The 13,003-nt window shown below is 35.5% G+C and overlaps 3 protein-coding genes and 1 non-coding gene across 4 annotated transcripts; 3 read left to right on the top strand and 1 right to left on the bottom strand.

Annotated features, from left to right (window-relative positions):
- Positions 1–363: 363 nt before the first annotated feature.
- BRETT_002903 (uncharacterized protein) lies at positions 364–1,713 on the top strand (the record flags this gene model as incomplete). The annotated part of the gene is made up of 1 exon (XM_041281420.1): positions 364–1,713. The coding sequence occupies one exon, from the start codon at positions 364–366 to the stop codon at positions 1,711–1,713; it is 1,350 nt and encodes a 449-aa protein (XP_041139211.1).
- A 727-nt stretch (positions 1,714–2,440) lies between these two features.
- BRETT_002902 (uncharacterized protein) lies at positions 2,441–2,959 on the bottom strand (the record flags this gene model as incomplete). The annotated part of the gene is made up of 1 exon (XM_041281419.1): positions 2,441–2,959. One exon carries the CDS (start codon positions 2,957–2,959, stop codon positions 2,441–2,443), a length of 519 nt encoding a protein of 172 aa, XP_041139210.1.
- Positions 2,960–3,919: 960 nt separating this feature from the next.
- Positions 3,920–7,621, top strand: BRETT_002901 (uncharacterized protein; the record flags this gene model as incomplete). The annotated part of the gene is made up of 1 exon (XM_041281418.1): positions 3,920–7,621. The coding sequence occupies one exon, from the start codon at positions 3,920–3,922 to the stop codon at positions 7,619–7,621; it is 3,702 nt and encodes a 1,233-aa protein (XP_041139209.1).
- A 3,451-nt stretch (positions 7,622–11,072) lies between these two features.
- On the top strand, positions 11,073–11,154 carry BRETT_002900. Its single transcript has one exon. It is a non-coding gene; the product is annotated as a tRNA-Leu (tRNA).
- Positions 11,155–13,003: the final 1,849 nt, after the last annotated feature.

Raw genomic sequence — 13,003 nt, 5'->3', positions numbered from 1 at the left:
TCGGTGTCCTTTCCTTTCTATAAAACTCACTCATGACTGCTGCCTACTCCATTAACAATTTGGATTTTCGACCTTTTTCAACCGACAGTACCATTTATAGCTGCATTCGGGTTGGTCCATATTCAAAAAAAAAATTTGCAGTGTTACTTATTTATCTATTCCGTGCTCTTGATTCTAGTCAGCATTCAGTAATTAAGTGGCGGTATCCTTGCCTGATTATTGTCTAGTTGCAATTGACCTCCTGAATGCGAGAAAAAAAAGTGATTCGTTTATAAACAGAAGTATAAGGACCCAATCTCTCATAACCCCTTGCTTTTGTTCAATTGAACTTATTTAACATCATTCTTGCGTCAATGCCGTAACATGACTGGCGGTCTTGAATGCTTGCGGACCAATGAAACAGAAAGCAAACACCAAGAATTGAGTGGAGAGGATACAAGTAGTCAAACAAGTCAAAGCCATCATGACAGTACTGACAGTCAGCAACCTACCCCAAAAGTTGTTACGCATTCAAAGAAGTTTCACACAGTCTCATCCAGACAGACGCGTTTTAGCAAGGTTGAGCAACTTCCATTGCAAGAGTACTCAATATCAAATAAAATGCATCCTTCAAATAGGATTCGAAATAATAGTGTCGCGCCTCGCACAAGGCTAATTCCGTCAGGTGATCAGAAATTAATTACAAGTTTAAATTCAAATGATCAATCGAATACTGAATTTCAGAGTTCATCCTTCCCTCCATCTATTTCTCGTTCAAAACTTACACAGGATTCCATTATTCTACCTCATTCACAAGACAGGCTTTCATTAAAAAGACCTCACGAAAATTCTAGTCTGCACACTAATGATAGCTTTATTCCAGTTGGAACAACTCTACCATATGGCTATATATCTTCGCAACTTCCTCCATTAGCAACTTCCATAGCTCCACTATCTCTAAATTCCTATTATAATGGCAGATTTCCAATACCTCCACCAGTTCAAACACCCCAATACCTCTATTCAGATCAGAGTCAGCCTGTAACACCGCGATACAGCAATTTTACATCATTATATTATCAACCGTCGCAACCTCCGCAATATTGGAAGCCCATAAGAAAGTTTCCTTCGAAAAGTAATTATGCAGTTCAGAATCCTAACCAACCAGTTTTGAAGCAGAACACCCTGGAATTAACTGCAATAAGTTCGAAAAATGAGGGAAATGCTTATCGTTCGAATTCTTCTAAAAGTACAGGAATAAAGGCACCGTTTAATTATACTCAGAATTCCAGATTCGCTAGACCCATAACCGATAGCAACAGTTCAACGAAGAGCACACAAAGCTCTGAGCATGAGTCATCCTATGATTTAGGAGATTCTCAAATTTCAAAAGACGGCGAGGTCGCAAATTCATCCGAACCCCTTAAAAGCATTTCTACTGAAAAGGTTGCAAGGGTAGCTAAAAGATCCAGAAATGGCTGTTTAACATGTAGATCAAGAAAAAGAAAGTGTGATGAAAACAAGCCTGTCTGCAACGAGTGTCGCCGATTGAGAATTAAGTGTATATGGATGACGAAAACGCAGCGGCAGAATAAAACGAAGAAGCATCCATATTTGTTGCGTGTGGACGAAACCTATAACACGGAATTTGGTGTTATTAAGGTTGTTAGGGGAAAGGTTGACTATAAGATTGAGGATGGGCAGATTGTACAAGATGGCACCTCTCCCACTTAGACTATTTTTTTTTTCCCCCCCCCCTTCTTTACTAAACTTTGAAGCTTCTTGCTTGGCATTGCATTTTGTTTCTGTGTGAACTATTTGATTCTGATGATATTTTTTTGACTTAATTCTGGGTCTCCCTCTCCCAATTTTTTCTCTTTTCTTTCCTTCCTCTCCCACACAAAAAAATGATGGCTAGGATTGTTCTTTGTCCGTCTTAATCATATATTTTAGGGGTTTCCATGTATTTAATATATAACTATACACATTATATAGTAATAACTTTGTTTAACCATGTCGAATATCTCCCTATAATATTTCCAGAGGGACAAGAAAAATTTCAATCATGCTACTTATTGAAATGGGAGCGCTTTCTAAAGAAACAATAAATTTGAAAATAAATATAAATAATATAAATTATTTAGCACATTGATTTATTTTTTCCATACTTCCCTGCGGCTTAAAATCTGCGGCTCTACACCTATGCTGGAGAAATCATTGTCAAAATGTGAACTCTAATCTTAAAGTTAAAGCAATTGAAGGTAAACTAATTGGTAGCGTCATTTCACTTCTCGTCTAGTTTCTCAAAAATGCCTCTTTACTGTGAATTTTCTATATAATACTTTGTTTACAGTATTACAGAAATTAGAAAGCTATCATCATTATAAAAGGATTCATTAGTACTAAGGTCAATTCAATTTTTGTCTATTTAATTGTATCCAGTCCCCCCTACATGCTTTTGTTAACAGGTTTTGAAAGCATTGATTATTTCCTCTGGTGATTTCCCCCGCAAAAGCTCCGCAACGAGTTTACAGGATACATTGAGCAACGGCTTTATATCAAGAAAATTAGCAGCCATAATGATACACTGAAGCGTCTTGGCGTCTACATTCAAAAATTTCCTATCCCATGGATCTATAGGACTCATTCGGTCCTCTGATTCAATATCCTGCCCACTCTCTGAATCTTCAGCTCTCCCACAATCGGTTTGCATGGTTCCAATAGTGGTACTTGTATCGGCTGTTAATGTGTTTGTATCCTTGAAGTGCTCACACCATTTTAATATTATCTTTAACGTTTCTGTATCGACATTGTTTATCGGTATCTCAAGAGTTTGTGAATCTTCACTTTTCGCATTTTTATCTGGCCCAATATTTCGTAAAATGTTTCGAATATAAGTTGATACTCCCGCTGTCTTTCTATCCACGCGTATCTTCTCTTCCCCGCTTAGTAATATTACTGAGTCACTTTGTTTACACATTGATATATCTGTTTTAGTGTAATTTCTTGTCGCAATGTGTTAAATTGTAGTATGTTAAAATTTCATCGGTTCCAATAGCTTTACTCCCAAAATAATTAATTTCTCATCCTTCTTCTGTAAAAGGTTACCAGTATGCACTTTGAAAATAATACGTCCTAATGATTTTCGAATGCAAGCTCGCGATAATCGAAAACGCGCAAATTCATATATTGAGAAAGGCATAAAATAAAATGCATGATTGAGCGTTAGTTCTTTGTTTTCTTTCTCAACATCTATTCTGTTCATTTGGTTTTCAGTTGATGCTGTTTAGTGGCTTAATTATGTATATGTTATCGAATATCTTTTTCTCGGATTGATCCGAAACGTTGATCTCCGATCCTGTATGCTTTTTTTGCATTATTCGGCATACATTAAATGTTCGGTTCGCGCATAATGTCAGCTACCGAAGAAATATATAACTCGGCATTCGTGTTTTAATCAGACCAGTCTTTCTACTCCTTCATTGATGGTAATACGCACAAGCTATAGTAGTTTTGTATTAATACCTTTATAAAGTATCGAATTTTTCATACATAATCATATTTCAATAGTTACGTGTATCTTACTGCGTCCACTAGGGAGTCGTAAATCTAGTGCCGAAAGATAGTCCCTCGTTTCTTGATCTTCGCGCTTCCTTTTTTATTTTTTTTTCGAACTTACAATCAAAAATTTTTCCAGCATAATTATGCGCTGTCTTTTTATTTGGTTTTCTCGCCTCCTAAATATGGATTATGTATACGCAAATGTTGTGCTTTGAAAAATAAGAATAAACTGAACAGAATAAGACGGAAAAAAAATGCACATTATATATATGAAGTACCTCGCCTACCGTAGATGTTTGCCGACGGATAATTAATATTCTTATTAAATCACAACTCAAACCACACAACTTTCTTCACTCCAGCCGGTAGCCCACAAAAGATGACGCAGGCTCTTGTGAATAGTAATGCCGTGAAATCGGCTCAGTTGTTGGCCCCTAGATCATTCTGGTCAAGGCCTTACACCCTGCCATTTACGTTTATTTATCCAATTTACTTGAATTGCTACCTTTTTCATTATGACACGTATTTCGGTGGGAAAGAATGGACATTCATAATTACGCTTGGCTTAGTTTCCTTGCATGCTTTAGTCTGGTTGCTTCCACGTTGGAACCTCAATATTCGTGCTCGCTTCAATTATAGAATATGCTCTTCCTTGTATAAGGCGACACACATTATGGTTATAGCTAAGCCAAATTTCGGTCTAAGTGAGGTTTGTCAAATCCAGAAAACAACGGAACAAATTTCATTTAAGTATCAGAAAAGGGAATTCATTTGGAATAAGGAGAAAGGCTGCTTCTCTCCACCCATCTTCTTTGTGGACAATGCAAAGCTTACGATTGGTGAACTAAAGCGCAAAGTGGGTCTTAAGTCTTCCGACTTAGAGTTCTCGAGGAAGAAGTATGGAAAGAATATTTTTGATATTCCTGTTCCTACCTTCATGGAACTTTTTATTGAGCACGCGCTAGCACCGTTTTTTGTCTTTCAAGTTTTCTCTATTGCTCTATGGATGATGGATGAGATGTGGTATCTCTCGCTATTTTCTTTATTCATGTTGTTCTCATTTGAGGCCACTACGGTTTATCAAAGGAAATCGACCATGACGGAATTTCAAAGTATGGGTATTAAACCTTACAAAATCTATGCCTATAGGGATCGTAAATGGAAAAAAATTTCAACAGATGATTTAATGCCTGAGGATATTGTTTCCATCGTTCGTACACCTCAAGAAGATCTCTCCATACCATGTGATTTAATTCTCCTTGCAGGTTCGTGTATTGTTAATGAAGCTATGCTTTCCGGTGAATCTACACCACTCTTGAAGGAATCAATTCGGAACAGAGAATCAGAAGCAACATTCATGCCCACCAGTTTGGATAAAAACTCTCTACTTCATGGTGGTACGTCGTGTTTGCAGGTGACACCACCGGAGAAAGCATCAACATCTTTGCCATTGCCACCTGATGGGGGTGCTATTGCTCTCGTCACCAAAACTGGTTTTGAAACTATCCAAGGTTCACTTGTCAGGGTGATGATCTTTTCGTCCGAACGAATGACCGTGGCCAACAGAGAATCACTATTCTTCATTTTGTTTTTACTTGTTTTTGCTGTTATTGCTTCAAGATATGTTTGGATTGAAGGTACCAGAATGGGTCGTGTCCAATCTAAGCTTATTCTTGACTGTATAATTGTCATAACGTCTGTTGTTCCACCAGAGTTGCCGATGGAGCTCACTATGGCTGTCAATCAATCTTTGGCTTCCTTGGCCAAGCATTACATATACTGTACTGAGCCTTTCAGGATACCTCTCGCCGGAAGAATTGATGTGTGTTGTTTTGATAAAACAGGTACTTTAACTGCAGAGGATTTAGTGTTTGAGGGTTTGGCTGGTTTAGGTGATGATTTCAGTAATGAAGAAGCATCAAAATTGGTTAAATGTTCTTCTGATGAAGTTCCGGAGACTACTCTTGATGTTATGGGTTCAACGCACGCACTTGTTAGATTAGATAATGGAGATGTAGTTGGTGACCCGATGGAAAAAGAAACTTTAAAAGCATCCGAATGGATGTTATCGAAACATTCTAAAGGCGTTATTGAAGGTCATCATAAAAAGATTTATGTTTTGAAGCATTTCCAATTCTCTTCTTCTTTGAAGAGGTCATCTGTTATTTCGAAAATTGGCACTAGAATTATGATTGGGTGTAAAGGTGCTCCAGAAACAATTGCTGAAAGATTGTCTCATATTCCAACTGGTTACGAGAAGGTTTACAAGTCTTTTACCAGATCTGGTTCTCGTGTTTTAGCCCTTTCGTACAAATTCTTAGATAATGAGCGTGGAATTGATCAGATTGATAGAGCGAAGGTAGAATCAGGTCTTACGTTTGCTGGATTTATGGTTTTCCATTGTCCAATGAAAACAGATGCCATTGAAACTATTAACATGTTAAATCAGTCTAGTCATAGAAGTGTTATGATTACCGGTGATAATCCATTAACTGCTTGTCATGTTGCTAGGGAAGTTGGTATTGCAGCAAAACCTATTATTATTCTCGATAAACCCGAGTTCACTAACGTTGAAGTGGATAGTAGTATTGATCTTGAATGGCGGGATGTTGAAGAAACTAATATTAAACCTGCTTCATCCAGTTCTCCTCTTGATATTAGTATGTTCGGAAAATATGATATTTGTGTTACTGGTTACGCAATTCAAAAATTACAAAATCATCGGCAGTTTAAACATCTTATCAGGCACGCTTTCATTTATTCGCGTGTCTCTCCTTCACAAAAGGAATTAATTGTGAATGGTTACAAATCTATGTCGTATAATGTGTTAATGTGTGGTGATGGTACTAACGATGTCGGTGCTCTAAAGCAGGCTCATGTTGGTATTGCTTTGCTTAATGGAACTGAATCATCCTTGAAGAAACTGCAGGAGAAAAAGCAAACTGATGCGATGGTAAAGATTTATGACAAACAACGTGGAATTATGGCAAGATGGGGAAGGCCTCCACCAAAGGTTCCTGTTCAAATTGCCCATCTATATCCTCCAGGACCTCTTAATCCGTATTATATTTCTGCCCTCCAGAAACATGGAGTTGCTGTTACTGATGCCATTGTCAAGAAGGTGGAAGTTGCAAATAGGCAGCCAATATCGGTGGAAGCATCGGATTTCACAGGTCCTAATTCAGGTTCTGATTTTGCTGAACAATTAATTTCTGGAATGCAAATGCCTGACGAACAAGAAGCACCAGCTCTTAAATTGGGTGATGCTTCTGTAGCCGCCCCATTTACATCAAAACTATCGAATGTAAATTCTGTGGTTCATGTCATCAGGCAAGGACGTGTTGCATTAGTTTCCACCATTCAGATGTACAAAATTTTGGCATTAAACTGTCTTATCTCTGCGTATTCCTTGTCTGTTTTATATTTAGCTGGTATTAAGTTTGGAGATTTTCAGGCTACTGTTTCCGGATTGTTGTTGAGTGTTTGCTTCCTTTCTATTTCAAAGGGTAAACCACTAGAGAAGTTGTCAAGAGAAAGACCTCAGCCAGGTATTTTTAATACTTATATCATGGGTTCTATTCTTGGTCAATTTGCCATTCATTTGATTGCTTTGGTTTATTTGAATAAAGAAATATACATCCTAGAGCCAAGGGAACCACAGATTGATTTGGACAAGACTTTTGAGCCTTCTCTTCTTAATACAGCTATGTTTTTGCTTCAACTTTCGCAACAGGTTGCCACTTTTGCAGCAAATTATATTGGAAGACCTTTCAGGGATGGTCTCACTGAAAATAAGGGCATGTATTATGGTATGTTGGGTGTCATTTTTATGTGCATTTCTGGTGCAACTGAGTTTATTCCTGAGTTCAATTCCGCAATGCAATTTGTTCCTATGACATTTGTGTTTAAGGTGAAATTAAATCTTGTTATGTTCCTTGATTTTGCGCTTTCTTGGCTTATTGAGATTGTGTTTAAGCACTTCTTTATGGATTACAAAGCATCCGATATTGCCGTTAGAGATGTTGATGAGGTCACTGCAGATAGTAAAACGGAGACGGCTTTACTGAAGGATCAAGAATGATGGCATGCGAATAGGTGAGCTGCATTCAGTTTGTATATTGGTTGAAGTCTTATTGAATAAAATTTCTATCAACAATATATGGGAATGTTAGAATGTACTTTGTTTTGTAAAATGAAGCTGAATGTTGTATGTGTTATTGTCAGATCGAATTAAATATTTTTGTTATTAGGACCGCCTGGCAAGAAAAGTATCAGGTCAATGGAGAATAATATTTGGCGTAGTTCCATAAATTGCTGTATATTTCGTCTACCATAAGAAAAATCTGTAGATTCAGTAGCTTTATTATTTTTACAATTTTGTTGACTGTAGCTAGTATTATCAAATTTAATATAGTCTCGATATTTATTGTGGTATAAAACATGTACTTATGTTTTAGTATAAGTACAAGATGATATTTTGGCTTTATATAGTTGTCATTCTTCTTCATACACGGTACCATGGATTAGAAATGTTTTATTAAAGATACAATTGTTCTAACCTTCCATTGTTTTGACTGATTTGATGTTAATCCCCGATGTCGCTAATATTCCTACTAAATTTTTTAGCTAGGCTTTAAAATCGATATTTATTTAGAACTTTAATTCGAATTACTTTTTTGCTTGTTATATACATAGATCTGTTGTTCTTATAAACGACTCAAAACTCTTTCCTATTTATATAATTTACGTTATTATATCCATAGTTGAGAATATAATAACGTCCAAATTTTTTGAAGACATATTGTTTCAGATAGCCCTCCTTAGGTTACTGAAGAAAGTTTAGAGAAAGTAATGACTAAAGAAGCAGGGAGAAACGTCAAAGGTGAGAAAATAAATGGGTGTTTGCCAAAGATAATTACATACCACCGAAAAGTCAAGAGTAAACCTTTATGAAATGCTACATGTGGTGAATTTGCTATGAGCAAGGAAACATTGCATGATCCTGTGATTAAGATTGTAAATGTCCAAAAATTACTGGGAACTTCCTTTATATTATTATTTTCTATGATGGTAATCTGAATGATCCATTTAAGAACTTTGAATTGAAAATGTAGTGGTGTAATGCTGTGACAAAATCTAATCAAGGCAGAAAAATGGAGTCTGGCACTCGAACAACGAAGTATTTCTTTTACTTATCAAAACCAACCGGAGGAAAATGATGGAACAACCTCATTGCACAAAAAAGTAAAAAGTCCGGGTATATAAGCAAGCAAGAATTATGTATTCGGTGCTTATCAACAAAGATCTTAATTATCAAATAATAATATTTCATCTCTGTGGCTCATTTATTTTAGAAAAATGTCAGGCAACTTATGTTGAAAGCAGCGATTCACACGTACTGAAGGTGATGTTGAAAGAATAGTGGTGTTGAAACATGATTTCCATATACGATATGTTTCCACGGAACATGGATTAAAGAAACTTAACATTTTTCCCCAAATTATTAGAAAAATATTTCTACTCCGACACCACTGGCCCAATAAACTGAAAATCGGCCATCATAACGATGGCTACTGCAACCTACATCTTGGCTATTCCACATTCAAACGAAGCAGCTATGAGCAGTTGGTCTTTCTTTTGAAAATACTTCAAAGTATGCTTAATCATGTCAATTAATGCATCATTAATATTTGAGCTGAGAATGAATACAGTCGTCACTGCAAAATCAAGCAGCTCGTATAAAAGGAAAGCGTTGAACTTCAACATCAATTTAATGACACAAGGTGGCATTGCCGTAATTTTGAATTTTCAAAATCGGTTTATGGTCCAAAAAAATCAGGGACAATAGAGCCGTTGGTATATTATTGACCATCTGCCTTTCATCGTGTAATTTTGAAATATTATCTAACGTTAAAGCAATATGGTAAATGACACTTTAGGAATATATGTTTGGATATCCAAGAAATCAACGGCTAAGTACGTTTTACTGTAGATTATGGATGTATAATAACCATGCCCATGGACAAATCAGCTATACTATTAACGGCACCATTAATTGATATGTAAAAAGTCACCATGTTATTGTATGTCAATAATGAAACCTGCAAGATCAGTAAGACATGAACCCCCAATAAGTGTGTATTATATTTTATTATTTGTAATAGTATAATGGATGAATAAAAAGATAAAAAAGTACTGTTCAATTTAGTCGTGAAAAGGCAGTGTGTGAACTTGTTAGAACCGATAGGCTAGAATGATATTCTATGTGTTGTTTTCTCATTTAGGTTCAGATGGTATTTAATGTATCAAGTGTGAATCAAATTAATGTTCAGATAGATATTATAAATAAGTAAAGATACGCTATTGAGGAATAAAGCGTACTGAAAGGATAGTGATCCGAAAGACAATAAGAAAGAGCTACATTGGAATAAGCTGACTAATATTCGTGTGGCGACTGCATATGCAAAACAGCAGGTTTTTGCATGATCGTGGGTTATGCTGAATTCACATAATGTGATGTTCCCAAACAGGATGGGTTCCTCTTTGGCATACAATTTGTTACTGTATGAAATTGGAAGAGAAATGGAAGAAGTGTCATTCTCCATTTAATATAAATATGCACCCGTGCCCTACTTTGATATATAGAGACAAGGTTAGATTATGATTTAGTTATTTTTTTAAAAAAGAGAAATGGGAGATGAAGTTATTAGATAGAATATGTCGGAGTTAAGAGAGACCTTATGAGTTACTCCCGGGCTTTAGCTATCAAACTCCTTCTTTAATAGAACTAATAAGAACCTAGCAGTCGGGGAGATTCAGACAATTGTAAGGTCGGTTACCTAAGTGGGTGGATATAAATGTACCAAGTGGTCTGTGTGATAATGTTAATGCCTTTAACATTCTAACAATTGTGTATGTATCACCATAGAAGAAAATGAATTTACTTCCTTTACTCTGTTACCATCAAAGTGGAGTCGAACTAGTTGTATTGCAAAATAGGCTATCGGGTCTCGTCCCTTCGTAGAAGAAACAAGTTATATAAAAAGAGGTAAAGTAAAGTAAAAATAAAAAGGAAAATAAAGTGAGGTAATCATACATAATAAAAAAAAAGATTTAATTCTCAGAAACAGAATTATGATCGCGCATAATTATTTTTCTGCTGATTCCCTAACATACACAGTTAGTGCATTTTATCCAGGATTGTCTCTATTAGATATTATTCTAAATCTTCGTTATTTTAGAATAAGTTCAGATCTCAAAAACAAATAAATCTAATGACATATAATAATAGATTACCTAATACTAGGTAATATTCTCATATGTCCGACAGAATAATGAACGAATAAAATGTTTCATAGATAGCCATGAGATAAGAGATATGAAAGGATACGAGAAGTATCAGATAACAATCTTATTAATCTATTATATATCTTTAGACGGATTTGGTAATCATCTAAAGAATCCTTATACTTCAGGTTATTAAAAAATAATATTTTGTTACCTTCAGTCCGACCATTTACATAATCGTTAATGGTAGCCTGGCCGAGTGGTCTAAGGCGTCAGGTTAAGGTCCTGGTCTCTTCGGAGGCGTGGGTTCGAACCCCACGGCTATCATTTATTTTTGCTTATGTCGGAAACATAGCATGCAGAGTTGATCTGGTATAAAATGAATATGTGTGCTGACGATAGTAGTAGTATCGCAGATTTGCTATGTTGTATGTTATAATTATTATATGATTGATACAGTTCAAATAGCCTTCGATTTTCCAGTTGTTCAAGCCCATTGGTGACATCTTAGTTCTATCCAAATTATGGATGAGCTGTAAAACTTTTTTGAATGAGTTTGGTGACACCTATTAGTTTATGAAGTTTTCGTTAACTAGTATATTGTGTATTTTTAATGCTAAGAAACAGAATGACACTAAATAACAGGGAAGGAAGAATAAATAAATAAAAGGAAATTTGCATTCTTCTTGGGCGTAAAGCATGGCAGGCTAGAACATCTATCAACAAATATGTTACATAACAAGTAATAAAACCAGTATACTTTGGATAACAAATAGTTATTTACTTGTGTGATGATTAATGGTGAGAATTCTATATTTTTCACGGTATTAGTGCTTAGATGAAAGGTTTTTTGCGGAATGATGGTCATTTACAATATTTAGGAAAAATAAAAATAAAATGGTAGGTATACTATTTAAAGGGGTTTTGGTTATAAATGTGACGCCAATTACTTTATGGAGTTTTTCGTCAACTAGTGAGAGTGCTTTTGAGGCTAAAGAAAAAAAGAGAAGAAAGGGTAAAGAATTAGAATGGAAAGGGAAAATGCACATACTTAAATACCTTTAACCCTTAAGAGTGAGGCTTTTTTGGTATAAAATAAGGCGGGGTGGTTTTAATATAGACGCGACGATCGACAAACCTATTGTAGTAGGATAATCAACCCTTGCAATATTTCGTTGACAAAGTTGAGTCCTCTCTGTACTTCAGATAAAACTGCACCTTGTAATTATTAGGCACATCAATAATAATTGCATAGGAATACAGTTCCTTTGTTTCAGCAGTGCCTTTAATTTGTCAGTATTTACTACTATAATGCCAAAAAGGAAGCATTGCATTATTGCAGGGCCAAAATCTTATCAGTATGGGTACCCAAAACATATTTTTTCTGAACATCAATGCGCAAATTAGTAATACAAAATCCAACCAGATAGATAACGACGTCCATAAAAATTAGACTTGGTAGGTATTTAGAGTATACCATTTTTTTGTTCCAAATAGAAGCCCCCAAATCGCCATTAACTTTCAAAATCATCGGAGAAATATTTATGTTCTACGTTTTGGACGGAAATATCATATGGCTAGAGCTATGGTAACAGAAGTGGTTCTGAAAGAAGGTAGTAAATGTACTTTAAAAACAGTAGCATTTATTCATTTAGGAACCTAAATGGACTTGATCAGTGAGCTCTATTTTACCTTAATAATGGTATGCAAGTGTCGGATAAATGGAAATATTACCTAGTATTACGCCATATATTATTATATGTCATTAGATTTATTTGTTTTGAAATCTGAACTTATTCCTAAATAACGGAGAGTTAGAATAATATCTATTAGAGACAATCCTGGATAAAATGCACTAACTGTGTATGTTAGGGAATCAGCAGAAAAATAATTATGCGCGATCATAATTCTGTTTCTGAGAATTAGATCTTTTTTTATATTATGTATGATTACCTCACTTTATTTTTGTCGGAGTTAAGAGAAACCTTATGAGTTACTCCCGGGCTTTAGCTATCAAACTCCTTCTTTAATAGAACTAATAAGAACCTAGCAGTCGGGGAGATTCAGACAATTGTAAGGTCGGTTACCTAAGTGGGTGGATATAAATGTACCAAGTGGTCTGTGTGATAATGTTAATGCCTTTAACATTCTAACAATTGTGTATGTGTCACCATAG

Source organism: Brettanomyces bruxellensis, chromosome 9 (assembly GCF_011074885.1).
Source record: "Brettanomyces bruxellensis chromosome 9, complete sequence".
Taxonomy (NCBI): domain Eukaryota; kingdom Fungi; phylum Ascomycota; class Pichiomycetes; order Pichiales; family Pichiaceae; genus Brettanomyces; species Brettanomyces bruxellensis.
This window is presented reverse-complemented; position numbering and strand designations above follow the sequence as displayed.